This window comes from Rhinolophus ferrumequinum, chromosome 17, assembly GCF_004115265.2.
Source record: "Rhinolophus ferrumequinum isolate MPI-CBG mRhiFer1 chromosome 17, mRhiFer1_v1.p, whole genome shotgun sequence".
Lineage (NCBI taxonomy): Eukaryota > Metazoa > Chordata > Mammalia > Chiroptera > Rhinolophidae > Rhinolophus > Rhinolophus ferrumequinum.
The window spans coordinates 50,975,139-50,994,238 of record NC_046300.1 but is presented as its reverse complement, the minus strand read 5'-3'; the positions used below and the strand labels follow the sequence as shown (position 1 = coordinate 50,994,238).

The 19,100-nt window shown below is 42.4% G+C and overlaps 1 protein-coding gene across 14 annotated transcripts in view; it reads left to right on the top strand.

The window, feature by feature from the left end:
- The window catches only part of ERC2 (ELKS/RAB6-interacting/CAST family member 2), a 923,425-nt gene that overhangs the window by 557,154 nt on the left and 347,171 nt on the right, over nt 1-19,100 (top strand). For all 14 annotated transcript variants that reach the window (XM_033133186.1, XM_033133187.1, XM_033133185.1 and 11 more), the window contains one exon: nt 3,031-3,191. In XM_033133186.1, the coding sequence (XP_032989077.1) occupies nt 3,031-3,191 (161 nt within the window). The remainder of the gene's footprint in view (nt 1-3,030; nt 3,192-19,100) is intronic.

Here is a 19,100-nt window from a genome sequence, read left to right as displayed (position 1 = left end):
CTGTTTCCTTCACCAGGTTATGGAAGTTTTCCATCATTGTTTTTTCAGATAGGTTTTCTATCCTTTTCGCTCTCTCTTCTCCTGCTGGGACCGATATGATGCAAATGTTGGTATGCTTGATATTGTCTCATAGGTTTCTTAAACAAGCCACATTTCTTTTTCGTTTTTCTTCTTCTTGTTTGATTCTGTGATTTCCACTACCTTGTCTTCCAGGTCATTGATTGGGCCTTCTGAATCATCTAACCTTTTGTTGATTTCCTCTAATGTACTTTTTGTTTTAGTTATTGTATTCTTTGATTCTTATTGATATTTTTTTTCATATTTTCTGTCTCTTCATTAACGTTCTTACTAAGTTCATCTATTCTTCTCCTGAGTTTGTTGAGCATCTCTATAAACAGTGTTTTGAATTTTTTATCTGGAAGGTTGTTTGTCTCTTTCATTTAGTTCTTTTTCTGGGATTTTGTCCTGTTCTTTCATTAGGAATATATTAATCTGTGTCCTCATTTTGGCTGTCTATGTGTTTTTATCTATGAATTAGGCGAAAGAGTAACCTCTCTCAGTCTTGAATGAGTAGCCTTATGTAGGAGCTTCCGCTTTGTAGACTGAGTGTGCCAGGTGTCTTTGGCAGGCTGGTTGGAGGTGGAACTGGTGCCGACCCAGGCTGTTGGGAGTCCTGGGGGAAGCCATGCTGGGGCCACTTTGGCAGTCTGGCTATAACTGTAGCTAGAGAGGGCCACAGGAAGTTCCAGGAGCAAGCTGCATCTGGGTTGGAACTGTAGGTGGAGCTGGTATGATCCACAATGTGTCCCAGAGCAAACCACATCAGGGACTGCCTTGGCAGGTCAGCTGGAAGCTGTAGTTGGAGCAGGCAGTGGGGAGTCCTGCGAGTAAGCTGTGCTGGTCAGGAGCTGTAGCTGAAGCCAGCGTGGGTTGCAGGTGGGGCCAGGAGCTATTGCTGGAATGGGTGCAAGCCAGGTAGTGTCCCAGGGCAAGCTGTGGAGTGAGTGTGGGCCTGGGGCTTGGATCCTGGGGCACACTGGGATAGCCTGGACCAGCTGGCTAGGGCTCCTTGATTTACCTCCTGCCTGTGCAATGAAGGTGGTGGGGGCACACAACAAATGGCACTCTCCAGTGCCTCCAACCCCAGAGAGAGTTCCTGCAGTTCCCCTACCCCATTTGGCAGATGCTCTAGAGTTAGTAAATTGATTTCCTTCACATTTAGTATAGATGCCCTTTAAATCACTGATTCTTTGCTGTGTCTTAGGGCATGTGTGTCTGTGTGAGGCTTCTCAGTGCTCCCTCCTTCTGCGGGTTGGTATGTTGGGGATGGGGTTTCCACAGTACCATGTCTCCACCTCTCCTACCTGTTTCTATGTGGTCTCTGTGTCATTTGTTGTGCAGAACTGTTCAGTGATCCCTCAGTTCTTCTTCAGAAGGAATTGCTCTGCTTGTAGGTATAGATTCAATGTGTTTGTTGAAGGAAGTGAGTTCAGAGTCTTTGTATTCCACCATTTGGACTCCACCTGATCTTTCTTTCACACTGCAATTGAATGTGTCAAAAATAGGGAGAAAAGGAGGAAAAATAAAAACTCTGCTTCAGTCTCACCAAGTGTAGCATTGTAGAAGCTTCTAGTCATATTCAGGATATTCTATGAACTTAGGTGAAAAACTAAAAAGTTAATTATTGTACTTTAAATTTTATATTTGTAAAGTTAAAGAATAATGCTCTTTATTCTTCAATTAAACAGGTGTGGTCCTGTGACTTTCATAGGTTACCCTTTATATTCCTTGCTTTTTAAACTGTTTTTGGTTTTGGCTTTGAATTATATTACATGGTCATCAAGTTTCCTCTTTTTATCAGGGAAAAATAGAGGGTTTTCTGAATCTTAAAAGCTTGTAATTTATCTTGGATGTGAACTATAAGGCTTATTCTGAATAAATTCCATGTAAAGCTGCAGAAATTGTGTAGAAAGTCTTTATGAATTGGAACTTAACATGTCACTGACACATTCTGAAGTGTGTTCTGTTGACTTTAGTGATGGATGATCCCATTCTGCCAAGTTCAGCTGGAAGGGGTGGCTTAGAAACCCAAACATCAACTCTGGAATCTAGAAACTTCCTGGAACTTCCATGGTTTTAAATCAGCAGGGTGGATGCAGCTCGCATCTGTGCTAGGGATGGCATTCCACCAGCTTGCTCCATGGAAGTCTCTGGAACAGAACTATCAACACCCGCCCTCTTTGTTGTGTGTTGGTTTTTTAAAGCCCCCAATGGTTTGGAGAGGATAAGGCCTTGCCTTGGGACTTCCCAGTCCAATTTTTTGGGACCTGGCTGAAAACCCTGGATATTTGATAGTCTGGCTTATTTCTATGGTGTATTAGCACCCTATAAAAGTTACATGTCATTTATTTCAAGTTTAGAACCCTCTCAAACTTCAGGGGCAAACCAAACTTGAACCTTTTGTGGCTGGGATTCTGTTTACCTTTGGCCAAACCTTGCTTCCTGAATGTGAGGCTGGGAGGTGAAAGGGAGCTCCTGAGGCCCCTTGGACATCAAATCGCTTTCGCCAAACAAGGCTTTGATAGGCTAAAACATGAATAAATCTGAAACACATAGATTAACTTCCTGTCAGAATACTCTGGGGCCTACACACAAAAGTATGTTGTGCCAGGCAAAATGCATTTTGAGTGTTGCCTTCCTCCAACTGTGAGACAGTCTCTTAGATTTTTGCCAAACCCAGGTTGAAACTGGGTCAAGTCACTCACCCTCTACTTCTAAGAAATGTATTAAATAATATAAAGGTTTTTGGACAATCAATTGTATAAGGATCTTGGAGAAATTTGGACTTTTCTTATATTTGAAATATTTATTTTTAACCACGGACAAAGAAAGACTGGACGCTAAGATCCAGTGTCCATTTCAAGGATGGCTATGATTCCTTTGTGCCTATTGTAAGAACACAAGCTAGCAAGGAATGCCTTGTGTTTGAATGAAGGAGAAATAACACCCCACGTTCTGTGTCCATTTCAGATAGAGGAGCTGATGAATGCACTGGAGAAGACCAGACAGGAACTGGACACCACCAAGGCACGCCTCGCCTCCACACAGCAATCCCTGGCTGAAAAAGAAGCACACTTGGCCAACCTCCGAATAGAAAGGAGGAAACAGCTAGAGGAGATCCTGGAGATGAAGTGAGTACCCATTTTTGCTTTCCTAGTCTCTCTTTTCTAGTTTCTCTTGAGGGATGGGGAAAGGAAGGCTAGGGAAGACGAAGAAAGACCTTGGAGAAAGAGTAATTTAGCTAACATTTGTCTAGTCATTTCCAGGACTACGCTTCTTCTTCTTTTTTTAAAGTATACCTTCCATGTTTGAATTTGCACATTTTTCACATCTTTTATTTAAAAAAAAGTATCGAGCATTAGGTTTTGTGTGTCTGTGTTTTGTGGATGGTGCTAGTATTTGTAGGTCTGACACGCGGTTCTGAGCTGGCAGAGAGGCAGAGGCCTCGTTAAGCACAATGGTAATTTGAGCACTGCTCCGAGTTAAGTGGAAACTTTTCTGAGGAGGTATTTCCTAATTGTGACTATAACTTTGCTAATTATATTCTTTTCACTTGTGTACAATGCTTTGCTTGTGTTGGCTTTCGTAGAGTCTCAAGGTTGGCACCTCTTTGTTTCAAAAGCAGGACTCTGATTTGCTGGGCTGACAAAAACAGGCTTAGAAATCCGCTCATGCCCTCTACCCCGTCCTGGGGAAGGGTAGGTAAGGCGGGGGAGACTGGAACCAATCACTTTTCTTTGATTTAATCAATAAAGTGTGGCTACATGCTGGGTATTGGTCATTCCTGTGGGCCTATGACACACCATTCTCCACTTAGGTCTTATTTTGTTCTCACAAGGAAATAATACTGCCATGGAAGAACATAGCAAAGACAATTGCTCAAAGATATTAGAAATAATCAATTGCTATAAATCGGTTTTTCAAGAAGTAGACAAGAAGCAGCATCTCTATAACTTTTAAAATGAAATAATTACTAAGATATAATTTAAATCCCACTTCCTTCCACAACAAGGGGAAATGTACATAATTGGGGCATCTTAAGCCGTAACACAGACTTTGAAATTGGGGGCTAGGTATGGAAGAATGACCTTATCCTGACCCCGCAAGTCTTACACATGGTTAACATTAAACCCAGAGAGCTTAGATCATGGAAAATATGGAATGAAATATTTTGAAAGATTTAATAATGAGGACAAAACTTTCATTCCTTGTCAACTACCTCAGTTTCTCTAAGACCAAAGAATAAGTAGTTATGTTTTCATATAAACTTGTATAAACTCACATTTTTCCTAATAAAAGATGATATAATAAAAACAGATATTATTATCCTCAGTTTAGAGGTGAGGGAACTGAAACTCAGAGAGATTTCAAGTAATTTGCTTAAGGCCATCTGGCTAGGATTAAAACCTAAATCTTCTACCTCAAGCTCCCTTTCTACTACCTCATTTTCTCATGGCGCTTACGTGAACTCCACCAGGCCTGGAACTTTTGTTGTTTGCATCAGTGCAGTAATCATACTGCCTAGAACATCGCCTGGCATATGGTAGGTGCTCAATAATTATTTGTTGAATGAGTGCAGGCATTGAATGTGGAGTTTGGATTTTATGTAACTGAGAAGCAAGGTATTTCAAACATCTGTGTCATTATCACCATGATCAATAATTGATTAACAATACCGGTACATTGATTTCCTCAGCCTTTATTCTTTTTCATTCACTTCTGCCTCCTGGGTGTTGTTACGTGTCAAGTTCAGCCCAGTGTCTCTCCTTTCTCTCCAGCTGTTTCCAAGTTAACTCTTTAGCTCCTAGTGTGATTTATTATGCCATTTTAAGGAAACTCGCATTCCTTCCTGTTTCTAAAAACAGCACATTCCTTCAACGTTTTGAGAGAGCAAGTAATGGCGAGGCATGCTGGTTCGAGAGTCATCCGCCCTGGGTTGCAATCCGGTTGCTTCTACTTGGTAGCTGGGTGACTGCAGGGAAAGGATCTTACCTTCGCTGACCCTCCACTTTCCTCCTATAACGACTTTCCTGGGCTGGTTCTGGGGAAAGGCACTCAAAGCAGGGCTTGGCACAGGGAAAATGATAGATGTGTGTAAATGGTGCTATCAGCCAATGCAAATATGTCATTTGTTTAGTATACTTTGTGAAGAATATCATTTATCTAAAATTTGGATTTATTTTTCTAAAACATATAAACCTTTTCCGTGTATATGTTTTCCCACTTAATTTCATGATTTCAGATAGCACCTAACTAAGACCTCTTTTGGTGAATTGCCACATTATTGCTGAAGTGCTTAATCTGCTACCCCTGCAAAATAAATACAAAATTCCTCTGTTAATTCCTTTGGTAAAAGTAACAGTGCCCTGCTTCATTAAGCTCAATATGGACCCCATTCACTATTTACCTAGCCCGAAAGCCCCACTTATGGGCTCCTTCCCAGGACTAGGGGGACACAGAGACAGGGTAATTATATTGCCTGAGAACCCCAACTAGATTCATCAGCCTCTTGCGCTGTTCAGGTCCACCAACTGGTTTGATTTATCTTGATGTTTAAGCTGAGTTGACATGTTGGTTACTTGACATTAACCCAGTCAGTGTAAGTGTGTAGACACAGTCCGATGGGTATATCATTGTCGGTACTTACTAGCGTTCTTTGCCAAGCATTGTTGGTTTTCTTTCAACTGGCAAGCATCATGCAAGCAACTTTAGGCCAAGTCTACCCGGTTTCCAATCCCCGGTGGGAAGGGAGAGGCTATGTGGTGTTGGGGGAAAGAGAGATGTGGCTATGAGTCACGTTAGGAGACGTGATCTCTTAAGTCACCCCTTACAGGAGGTCACTCGCAGTTGCCTCGGGTTGCTCTTCAGTAACATGGAGGTGATAATACTGGCCCTGCCTACCCTATAGAATTGTTGTAGGGAATTTTTTTTTTTAAGTACTGAACTGAAATTAATATAAAACAGCATATGTGAAAGTGCTTTGAAACATAAAAGGAACTTTTGAAATGAGAGGTGGTGTCTGTTAAATGCATTGCAAAAATCAAATGGCACAGAGTTTTAGAACTGGAAAGCAGCTGGGTCCAACCTCCCAGCCTGCATAAGCCAGACGCCCATCCATATAATTACTCATAAGGAATTCACCAGGCCCTGGTGAACACCAGTCACGTTGGAAGTCATGGGTTCATAGGGAGTGGTTCATGTTCCATCCATGTACAGGTGGATCACTCGTCCTTACATGGAGTTGAAATGGCTCTCCATGTAATCTTCCCACTTGTCTTGGTTTTTGTTCCACAGCTACACAGAATTTACCTGAACCCCATCCAGAGGCCAGAGAGCCTTCTAGATATTTGTTTGGGTAATAATGTTTATTTTAGAAAAAAATAAGAAATATGAAGAAGCAAAATTAAAAATCAGAATCACCCACGATGCCGCCATGCAGAGATAAACACTGATGGCATATTGGTGTATACCTTTACAAAGACTCTTCACTTGTAAACAAAATTAGATCATGTTTTTGTATGTTGTAAATCCTGCTTCTTTTGTTTATTGAATGTTGACTATCCTGCATGTCACAAACACAGAATAGTATTATTTCTAATTATTCAATATGTTGTCATATAGGTTCATCCTTTATTAGACATTTATCTCACTGCCAATGTTTTGCTAACATGAAGAATGTTTCGATAAGCATTCTGCTGTTTTATTTTGTAAACTATTTCTAAATAATTACAGGTTGATATGGAGTTACAAGTAACAGTAGAGAGAGGTCTCTTGTACACTTCACTCATTTCCCTCAGTGGTAGCGCCTCGCATAGCTACAGCACAGTATTACTCTGGGAAGTTGCTATTGGTACTATTCATCATCATCGTTTAGATTGTCTGGTTTTGCATGTACTCATTGTGTGTGTGTGTGTGTGTACACTTAGTTCTATGCAATTTCAATACATGTGTAGATTTGTGTAACTACCAACACTGTTCCATCATTACAAAGATCATGCGACCTTTTGGTAGCTACACCCACAACCTGGCTGTTTCATTTTTAACCAGTGTTTTGTTTTGTGTTCTATTATTTGGGGATGTATGCCATGCCTGTCCACCTTTTCCCTTGCCATTCTTCTTTGCCAGGGCAGGAAATTCTCCTCTTAGTTTAAATTTAGACTGAACTTAGAGTGAGAAAATACGGCTTCTTTCTTCTAATTTAAATATTTCTCATCAGTTGGTTACATTTTAATTACAGTGGAATTCCTTTTAATGTTGGATATCTAGAACCTGTCATGTAGGAGGCATTGAATAAGTGTTTGAGGAATAAAGGGATGAATTAGTTCAAAACTCATAAAGATTCATTGACCTTGTGGCAGATACTGTTCTAGATAAATAAACAGAAAAATCCCTCACGTTATCCAGCCTGCATTTTAGTAACATGAGTGAAGGAAATGAATGGACAAATAAGCAAATAAATAAATAGATGAGTAAAGTAATTTCTTGTGAAACCAAAGAAGTTTGGAATCCCACTTAGAAAGCTGTTTCCAAAGGTAAGGAGTAAATAGAGACGTTGAAAACACAAGGAACCTTCCCATAGTCTGAGAACCCTTTAGGAACTCAAGGACAAAGGAGAGGCTTTGACTGTATTTCATGTACGATTCTTCCCCTCAACACCCCTTTCTTCACTTTGATCTTTATTGGTTGGTATTCTAACTGCCAGTCATTATTCCCACACTGGAAGAAACTAACAGTTCCCCACCGTATATTTTCATAGAAGAACATAATATTCGCTTTCCCTTGTGTGTAAGATTATTCTTTTACTTAAAAAAATATCTAAAACCTCTTGCTAAAACATTTCCTAATGGTTCATCTTTGTTACATTTGCTCCTATTTAAAAAGGATTTTATTAAAATAATATTAAGAACATCATTCTATATGTTTGGTTTTATTAATGCCGGTTAATAAGCTTGCATTCCAGTAACCAAAGCTCAATTATTTAATTTGTGGCTGGTAAATTTGATATCTGTGGCTAAAAGGAACTGAAGGCCATGAGATACAGTACTGAAAATCTGTGTGCATTTGTACAGACAATTTAAACTTGCGTAGTAATTTAACACGCAGACAAGCTGGCTAACTGATATGTTCCATTGAGTATTAAATACTGAATGAATAAAGGTTTTGAGAGCGGGTTAATAGTTACATAATTTAAAGTATGTATTTTAGACTTTTTGTAGTGATTTCTTGTGTTTATGTCATATAAAGATTTCAAGGGACCTTTACATTTTTAACTCATCTGAGGATGTTGTGAGATCCACCTTAATTTCCTGGGTATCGTTACAGTCTAGACATCTTCTCCAGATAGCCTCGAAAGCCTTTGTATATACTGAGCTATTTTAAGAAGTTTACAGTGAGGTAAGGCAGCAGCTTATTCCAAAGCATTATCCTGTTGGCCTCTTTGATCTAGAATCCTTTCTGAGAGACCCACTCATTAGGTAAGTACCCTTCAAAGGAGAGGCATGGTGCAGAAAATGATATAATCAATGTATTCTTTACTTCATGCCAACATGAGAAAAGACAAATCACATTTCTGTAGGGAGGAGTCCTAAGTGCCTGGCAATTTGGAGAGGATAAATGGAGCCTGAGAGTGGAGTTTTGAAGGCAGCCGTTAACTTAAAATTGATAAAGTCGGTGGCTATAGGGGTTTACCATCTTACAGAGATGTTATGGGGACTGAATGGAATTATACATTTATGAGAAAGTTATTTCTAAGTAGTAAAAGGCCATATATAGTTATGTTACATTAATATATAACTTAGATAAACTCATGACTGTTAGATATACACTGACTGTCTTCAAATTCCAATCAGCCTATGCTTTCAACGATTTTGGGGGCTACAATGCAATTTTTTTCTCTAACCAATAGTTTGTGTAGAAAAACTTTGACAGGTCCAATTTTAAAAATATTAAATACTATGGTAATGTGTCCTAGAATGTCTCTCACTCTTTACTACCTGCTCAGTTCTAAAAGTAAATTGTGTCAGCTAGAAGACTGATGAACTTGCCGCAGCTTTCTAAGTTACCTGCAATAATTGAGGACAGGTGGCAGAGAGAGGGAATAAATATCACGAAGAACTGCTAATTCAACATCGATTATGGTTTGCGCTGCAAACAGTCACGTCAGGGCACAGTTGCTTACCGCTGGTGGTTTCTGTTTCTCTCTTGTAATCCTGAAGTTGGTGGCTTAGAGCTTTTTGTGGGAGAGAAAAGACTTACTGTACACAAAACTTACAGTGAGTAGATAAAACTTTACTACAAAGAAAATATCTTTCGGATAGTGGAATGGCCTAATTAGCTTCAAATGCAAAGCACAGAAAACCCCACATTCCAGAAGCTGTGTCATCACCAGGAACCCACAATCTTTCTGTCTTGAGCCTGTGCCATTGTCAGCGTATGGCTTCCACCTCATGATGCAGATTTTGCCTCATCCCATCCACGTTACAGCCAGGAGAAAGGAAAAAGGAGAAAGAGACCTCCCTGTCCTTTAAGTTGCACATACTGTCCATTACCATCCGAGACATTTAACAGTTCATTCAGTAAATCGTTGTTGAGTATCCACTACGTGCAGGAGTGTTCTACCTCTAAGGCACTGATCTAAGCACTGTTCTAAGTGAACAGAAAGGACAAAGGTCCCTTTATTCCCGGAGCTTACATTCTAAGTAGGTGCAGGACTAGTGCAGGGGAAGGGGCTCCTTGGCCATCATTTTAGTCACATGGTCACACTTAGCTGCAAAACCAGCAGGGAAGGGCAGCCGTTAGCTGGATGACTCTCTGTCCAGTTAACATTCAGGGAACCTAGTGCCAAGGAAGAAAAGGGGCAAAGAGGCATTGGGAGTAATTAGCAGTCTTTGCTGAAATAAACAAATTATGAAGAAAAATGTGCCACTGATAACATTTCCTCACTGAGCACAAAGTTGTTAACAACTTTGCAACTCCACCTTTAGAGATAATATTCCTAAGAGACATTTATTCATATGCATGTATGTTTAGTATATACTAAGTTCATTTAGTATATGCTAAGTGTGTAAACTATGGGCAAGTCATGTGGTGAGTGAACAGGTCAAGGGGTATCTGAAATTCCCGTCATGCTTGGGATAGCTGATGGGTAAGGGGCATTAGGTCTAGAGGGGACAAAGAAGCAGGTGCATCCTTCAACTATTGAAGGGGTGACGTGAAAGAAAAGAAGTGGACTTGACTTATGCTACCTCAGAAGATTGTGCTAGAGCTGGGGTGTAGAATATAAGAGGAGGAAGACCTACCTGCAATGCTTTGTGGAACTTTGTCGCACTGAGAACTCTGCAGCCTTGTGAGGTAGCCCCTGAAGTTTGTCAGCAAGTTCTGTGGGGGAGAAAAGCACCTGTGCTGGGTGCTACATCCTGGGAGGAGGCGGCAGGATGATCTCCACAATTCCTTCCATTGTGGAGTTCTACCCATAATTCCACTAAATAAATGACCTGAAACATGGATAACACAGAGGGTGCCAAAAAAATGTATACACATTTTAAGAGATGTTGTCTATGCTCAAGCAGTAGTTCGCTGTAATCAGAAGTGTCTGGACGCTGATGGGAACCACTTTGAGCACCCCTTGTAATTGCAGAAGTTAAACATGACTATATATTGAGTATTACAATTTTAATACAGTTTTTCCTTTCTTAAAATGTGTATACATTGTTTTGGCACCCTCTGTATCTAGGCGATGTTGGAGTCTTCTTTTTTCCTTCCTTTGAGGAATGCTATTTGAAATCAGAAACTTTTTCCAAAAGCCAAAAATGACCGCTTGGTTTAGTCCAGTGCCCTGTCTAACAGGACCACAGTAGAATTTCCCTGTATTTTTCCACACTGCATTTACTTTGCGTAATACTCTTTAGATGTAAAATATATGAGCCAAGCAGAGATGTGTTTCACAAATCATTATAGGGAATCAGTGGTTTAATTCCACATCAGGTAGAACCAAGGACCCTTCGCTCTTTCTGCCTCAAGGAATGTACTATCTCTGACTAAAATGCCTGCAGAGAATTAAGCTAGTCCAAGCCTATGTACTATTTACTAAATGCTTATTACATGTCAGGCAGGGACTGGGTACTAAACCCGCAGATTGCTGCCACCTCCTGGGAGACAGAGAGTGCTCTCAGCCCCACTGTGGAGATACAGAAACTGAGGCTCAGACAGCTGGAATTCACATACGTGTTGGTTTGACAAGATAGTCTGTGACCTTAACCACTGCGTCCTGTCTCCTAGTGAAACTTGGGATGTCATTGTAAGAATTTCAAGTCTGGGAATGGCAGAATCAGTTTCGATTAAATAGTTGGAGGCAGTGGGCCAATGGGTGGTTCTGCCGGCTTCACTCAGGGGAGCAGGACAGCAAGCTGGGGTGATGGGTAGGAGGGAGGGGACAGGAAGAGAGTGAGCTGGAGGAGGCCTTTGAAGTTGGCTTCCTTATCTTAAAACAAAATACGGGGCACACTGTCTTCTGGCCAAAAACATGCACTGTATGTATAATTTTAACAGTGAAAAATGTCAGTCAAAAAGACCCTTAGCCTGGTGGTTTTTAATGGAAATACAAACATTTTCTGAGCTAGAGCAGTATAATCTTTCAGCTTAAATAATCACAATCAGTAGTTAAATAATCTAAATGCTGGTATCATAGAGCTTAAATAATTCCAAGTACCATACTTCATGTTATCTCTGTCCTCACAACAGCTTCATGGGGGCTGGGGAAGGTCAACCATTGAAAAAGAGAAAAAGCAAAGTAAGGTCTTCCAACTTCCTAAGGCAGGGCCAGGCCGAAGGGGCGGTTCTAATCCTTTCTTCAATCCAAGAGCAACATCTTCTTGAGGAAATTGTGAAGTACTTGATCTAACACTGAGGGGGGTGCTGTCAGGTTTCACCCCAGGAGGCAGGGACTGGGGCAGCTACATCACACAAAGAGAAACCAGACAGTATAGCCCGGGTCATACAGCAAGGCCCGAACCAAGAATTCTTTGGTAGAGTGAGCCGGGCTTTCGGGACTCGAGTTCACAGCCTGCGTCTGCCAATGAAAGCTGAGTGAGCCGAGGCCAGTCTGACCTGGTGTTGCCAACTGTGAACAGGGCTGGGGAGTCAGATGACCATGTTGAGAGTCTGTGACTCTTTAAGCAGTGGTCCTCACCCCGGAGTGGAGGGGGGTATTTTGCACCCTAGGGGACAGTTGGCAAAGTCTAGAGACATTTTTGGTTGTTACCATTGGAAGATGCCAAGGGCATCTAGGGGGGATAGAGCCCAGAGAATGCTGCTAAACATTGTACAATGCATCAGACAACCTTGCCCAAAACAAAGAATTGTCCAGCCCCAAATGCTAGAAGTGCCAGGGTCGAGAAACCCATAACTAGCTTCTCTTTTTTAAGACTTGTGTTTACTGAACTAGGGAAGAGAGAAAAGCTTTGTTGGGTCTCACCTCTAATTTAACTTGACTGATTTGCAGAGAGGACTCACACAGGATGTGTTTTCACATTCAGGATCACCAAAGGGTGTGGTGGCCTGGAGACTTCCCATTTTGCATAGATGACTTTGACCTCTTAACTCTGGCTTGCTTTCTTGGGACTGTCGACCAGCTCACCACGTAGCTCCCCCGTGGAATTGGCACAAGTCTCAGATCCAAATCCCCAGGAGACTGCTCCCTATAAGATATATATCCTGGGTAAGATACAAAAGACCTGATCCATTAATGCTGCTGGTTAACAGACCACACGTTCCTCTCCAGCTCCAGTGCTCCATCATTCTTTAACCTGTGACTCTTTCTGGTCCTCAGTCTGCCCATCTATAAATTAAGGGTATGAAATTGGCCAGTTCTCTAGTCAGCCCTATAAATTGATGCCCCTTTTACTCTCTGACCACCTTTGTCCCTCCCTTCCATTTGTTTCTTCACCACATCCCTCTGGGCAGCTAGGGGCTTTCTTAGGGAACCACTTCTTGCAATGATCATTTAGAGCAGGAAGAAGAAAAATGAGGACTCTGCAAAGGTGAGAGATTGTATGCCAGAGCAGGGCCCAAGGGCACCAGTAAGCAACAGACTGTTGCCCAGACGCCAGCTGCCTACCAGACGGCAACAGGCAGGACTGAGGGAAAATCCCTGCGTGGGGAGGAGTGGCGGCGGGGAGAGGGGGTGGTTCTCCGTCTCCCTGTAGCATCTTCTTTACGCAGGTAAAACATATCCAGGGATTATCGGAGGATGCCGCAACCCTGAGGATGTAGAGAGTAAACATCAAAATCTGCATCCCCATTGGAGGGGGGCATCACAGAAGGTTGCACATCAGTTAAGACTTCCAGGGTTACAGTGTGAGGCAGGCGTGGCATGGAGGTGGGGAAGGCTTTTGAATGTGCTTGGGAAGAATTTAATAAACGTTTGCTGAAGGAATGAATGAAGCTGATGAAGGTTACACTCTGCCCCTTGCTAGTTGCCTCTTCCTTCCTTCCCTCACCTTCTTCACTCCCACCTTCTTCTCCTCGATCTAATTTCCTCTTTCTTCTTCTTCCTCTCTTCCCCTGTCCTTTACTATCCCTTACCTTTCTCTCTACTCTTCTTCCTTTCCCCTATTTCCCACCCCTATTCTGGTGCCTTATGGAATCTTAGGGTTCTAAATATTTTCCGGATTTTCTCAACGTAATCGTTGTCTTGCTAGATTCTAGCTTTGACTATTGGGCAGGAGGCAGACCAAGCACCTGGGAAGGAGAGAGAGCGTGTGTGTGTGTGTGTGTGTGTGTGTGTACGCACACACATGTTTGGGGGCAGAGAAGGGACTGGCTCTGGCATCCCTGCCTGGAGAAGGATGTATCGCAGGGCAGACTGCTCGGTTCCCCAGGAGCAAAGCGATTGAGAACTAACCTGAAGGTAAGCTGCCAGTCAAGTATGGCCAAAGTCTTTTGTTTTCCAGTCACGGAATTTGGGAACCAACGGATTGTGACAATTCAAAAGCAATGTTTGACTTGATCTTTGGGTTAAGCCAATATCCCTGGGATCTTAATTTGAACCTGCAGGAGGCTGTGGCCAACTTTGAGAATCTGTTATTACTCACAGGCGACGCTTCGCTTACGCGAGGAGATTTGCAGCATGCACTGCAGCTACTGCCAGCATGCAGTTATGATAGAAGTTCAATTGCTGTCTTTCTGTTCTGTTTTGAAACTGGTGTTTGTGTGTTCACTTCATGAGCCCTGAGCTTAGAGCTTCTTTCTCCTCCTGGCTCTCTCAAAGTTTTCTTGGAAAACTTTCCCTATAGTGTATTTCTAAGACTTCTGTCAGCTAAGGCTTTATTCTAAGGCAGTATGGGATTGGGTAGGCCTAGTTCTTATTCGCTGCTCTAGCCTACCCCCTGCCATCCTTCGGGATGGGGGACTGTGCCCTGGGAAGCTCCCACCCACGCATGGAAGGCATCGCTGGGGTTCCCTTGCTGGCTGACTCCTGGTTGGGTCCAGGGCCGGTCCGAAGCACTGCAGGAGATGAGAGTGTTGGGTGAGATAAAGGCTAGAGAATGTCCTCCCTGTTTCTTTCTTGCTTTGGGGCCATGTCTCTGGCAGAAGGGACGTCTCTCTATGACTATAGCTCTCTCTTGGCAGTGCTCCATCCATGGCTCCCCCGGTGCTGGGATTACCTCATGTTTCCTTTTGCCACTTTAGCCTGAGGTACAGTAGGAAATGCCCACTTTTGCCAGTTTCTGAGTGCCTCAACATGGCTGATCTGTTTCAGGAACTCTGCCCACTTCCCCTCCTGTAGTCCCTTCATTGACGTCTCCTCATTGAACCCATCTATGGTGGATTCTGTTTCTTGCTGGACCCAGACCAGTACAGTGGGGAAGGGCCATGGTGCTGTGGTCACATGTGTGAAATTTAATAAGATGATTTGAGAAAGCGTTGTTAGAAAATGTTTATATTTTCCATATTAAGTAATTTGGAAAAAGCAGATTGCTTGATACTAAAGTCAAAACACTAAAACAAAACTGCCATTCTGTGGTTTTCTAAAAACAGTTGGCTTCCAAATGACCCTTCAACATGAATGACTGCTACGGCCCCAACCTCAGAGAGATGTGGGACTGATGTTCTCTGAGTCAGCCTCAGTCTGAGGATTAATGAAGACAGACCCCCTGCTCCCCCCACGTACAAGGACAAAAAAATCCCTCCCTTATTCTTCAGGCTTGGGGATAGTTGGTTTGACTGAGCAAGGAAGAGGTTCTTAAGATGGAAGGAAAGAAAATTTTCATGGGCCCTGGCTAGAGCATAAGTCAGCTGCCTCTAGGCCACGGGTAGCATTCTTTCAGCCAAGCTCAGAACATTTGGGGTTCCCATAAAGCTAAAGGGGATTGCAGCTTTGAGCAGAAACTGCTCTAATAAAGCGATCTGGACTGAGGTACAAGCTAAGCACTCCTTCTCATTGATTCAGTCATTGACTCAATCACTCCTAAAACAAATCATTCTGGGCAGTCTATTTACTGAGAGAATGAGTAAACAGTCTGATGTCCAATCCAAGGATTAGAAATCTGAATGCAGAATTACAGCTGGGATAAGTGTGTACAAAAGGGAAGTTTTGTGGAGTAATAAGATCATCCGGAAGGTGGTAGAATGGCTCCCTGAGGATGTGGCCATGAGTCATGATGTGTTGGGTGAGTGGAAATTCATTAGGTGAAGAGGTGGGGCTGCTGAGTCAGGTCAGGTCGGGGAGCATATTTCAAGAGGAGGCGACCGTCTGTGCAAAGGTCCTGTGGCAGAAGGGAATGCCATGCTTTTCATTAGTTCCCAGGAGGCCTGTGTGGCTGGAGCACAGAGACCAAAGGGGGAAAAGCAGGATTGATTGAGACTCGAGGGGTGGTGGAGGCCAGACCAACCAGGACCTTGGGGGCCATGGTCAGATTGTTGAAGTTTATCTTAAGAAGAACAGGAACCCATTGAAGGGGAGTGACATGAGGGGATTATGATTTGAAAATAATTAAAAGCAATTACAGTGTACTTACCATGTGCCACAAGCTTTTAAAGCACTTTGTAAACACAACTTATTGATTCTTGACAACAACCTCTAAGATAAGTATTGTTAGCTTCCCCATTTTACATTTGAAGAAAGAGTGGTTAAGTAACTAGCCCAAGGTCACATAGCAAAGGTGAGATCTGAACCTCTCAGGTTTGTCACGGAGTCTGACTAAATACTTGACCACTACACCAGACTGCTTCTGGCTTTTGTGCAAAGGATAGTTTTGGATGTGGGCAGATTAGTTAGGAAGCTGCTATAGTCTTCCAGGTAGAGAGAGCTTGCCTTGAGATTTTGGCAGTGCAGATGGAAAGAAGTGGAAGACTTCACGAGACCTACAGGAAGCCGAATGTATAGGACTGGGCTTAGACTGGCCGTGGGAGTGGTAGAGATGGGTGCCCCTCCCTTTCCCTTCTTCCTGCCGGCACCATGCTTTGCTGTCCTGAGCACTTTCATTCCTCCATGCGTGGGTGCTGTGAGGGAATTGTGGCAACTATTTCTGTAGTCCAGGGGTTCTCAACAGCAGCCCTACTGACACTGGATGGATAATTCTTTGCTTTGGAGACTGTCCTATGTTGAGTAACATCCCTGGCTTTTATCTACTAGATGCCAGTAGCAATTCTCTCCTCCAGTTGTGACAATCTAGATACTGCCAGAAGTCCCCCAGAAGGCCCCCTGATTAAAACGAACTGGTCTAGTCCTAGCATGCATGTGCTTATAATTTCTCACCTTGGACCAGCAGCCCAGTTCCTTTTGGAATACCATGGGTTGACCCAGTGTGTTAGTGGCACTAGCAGCGTTTTAACATTGGTCCAGGCCTAGTGTGCAAGCCTTCTCCAGGCTGGAGCTGGATGGCCCCAGACCAGATTGATTTAGAAAACTTAGAAAGAAGCCTCCTTCATATTCAACAACGTCATCCATATAACAGTCTTCAGTGAGGTAGCCTAGACATCTGGCCATCATTCAGAGTTCTTTTCTTTTCTTTGGGGGACATAGGCTCTTAAGTTGTACACATCTGATTTCAACATGAACTTCCTATAATCTTCTCTTATGTTTGAGCATTGCCTGCGTCTTATGGTTCTGGAGCAACTATTTCCTGAACAGCTCCAGAGCTTTTCTACTCAGATTTTCATTTGTTTAGAAGGCCTTTCAATGAAGAATATATTGAAGTTAAATGGGCTTCTCATTTGGAGGAGAAGAGAATTTTAAAGAATTTTGGTCAATTGAAAAGTCCCTCCTAAGTCATATTTTTTCATAAAGTACCTGGAGGAGCCTACCTTTTAATGTGGGATCCATGCAGATATCTGAGGGGAAACACATGAGCACCCAAATGAGATAGGACTGTAACTCTGGTATTGAGTGGTGGTTTGTCTTCCTTCAAAAGTAGGGGGTGCCTTTGTGGAACAAAGAGGAGTATTTTTATGAGAATCATCTCTTTCCTCATTGGTGTTCTGATGGGCTTGGATAAATTATAATTAAATCTTTATTTTTAAATGTCAATTATATGCAAAAGTAAAATGGACCTCAACCATACACTTCACCCAACTTCAGCAGTTATTTAACACATTGTCAATCCTGTTTCCTTTCTCTCCCACATTTCTCTATTCCTATCCCTGAGTTATTTTGAAGTAAATCCCAGACATTATATCATTTCATCCATAAATATTTCAATATAAACATTCATTTTTCAGATAAACATTTTCGACACCAAATTGCAAACACTTTAAGGCGGAGAAGAATTCTAAAGAAGGCCTTTCCCTACAAAGTTGAAACTCTCTGGGAGAGGCTTAGATTTTAATTTTTTTTAAAAAAAATCTAGCTATAAAACAGCAAAATGGAGCATTTAGTGGTATTGCACAGGAAAGTCAGAAGGATTAACAACAGTTGACATGTTTCTTAATTGCTTTTTTGCTCTCTTCTCCCTTGCTTACACTTAAATTTCAGTGTGACCATTACTGACGTAACTACATCTGAGGTCAAGTTTTCATTATCTGCTAGCAATCGTTGACATTTCCACACAAAACTGGAAGGGATCTCTTTTCAAATTCTGGATTAAATGGTAACTCTTCAGGATTTTGAAGAAATAAAACAAAAAACAACTTTCAAAGTGTGAACCTGAACTGGTGATTGGTCACATCTTCTGTACCTAAGGGATCTTGGATCTTGATTAATGGTAGCTTTTCTGCATAGAATGAAAGTGAGATTAAGCTCTCTTTGTAATAATAGACTCCTGAAGCTCAGTAGAAGCCCAAACATATCCGCTCAGCTTCTTGCACTGTTTTTGTTAATTATCACACATGCTTGCCCTCAGAAACCCCCATTTCACCGGGAAAGCAACATTAGTTTATGCAGGGTTGCTCTAGATCGTTTGTTCATTGATTAATTCAACCTTCATTGATTGAACAGTAACTAGCAAGCTCCCTTTGCACTAGCTGCTGGTCTAGTTATGGCTCAGACATCGTCCTGGCTTTCCCAAAGCTCATGCTAGTCTTGATGTTTTGATTATTTGATTGTCCTTTGTACATCCAACCTTGGTGATTTGGGGGAGTAGTGGGATGGTTCCATATCCAGATGTCCTCTGTGCCCTTCTCTCTCTCAGCTAGGTCACCATGGGATTTAGCTGGGTTGAGCCAGATTTTTACCTTGGGTCTGGCTTTCAAATCTGGTTGTCCTAGAGCAAATGACTCACGAAGGTGTGAATAGCTCAGCCAGCAACTTGGGCAGCAGGCTAGCCCTGACTACAGTAGAAGATGGGGAGAAAAGGTACCCCAGAAGGGTGGGGAAATATGAAGGCTAGAGTCTCCCACCAAAACAGACTTTATGCCCATGATATTTCAGTTGACAGTTGGCCTTGAGCCAAACAAGACTAAGTGGTGACAATTAAGTTTCATCATGGGAACTTAGTGTTTCACATCATCTGGCCTGGCCTCGCATTTGGTGGTGCTCCCGAACTTCTTGACAGCACTTCTGGGAAGGGATCCCTTAGCCTCTGCGTGGCACTGAGGGTGATGAG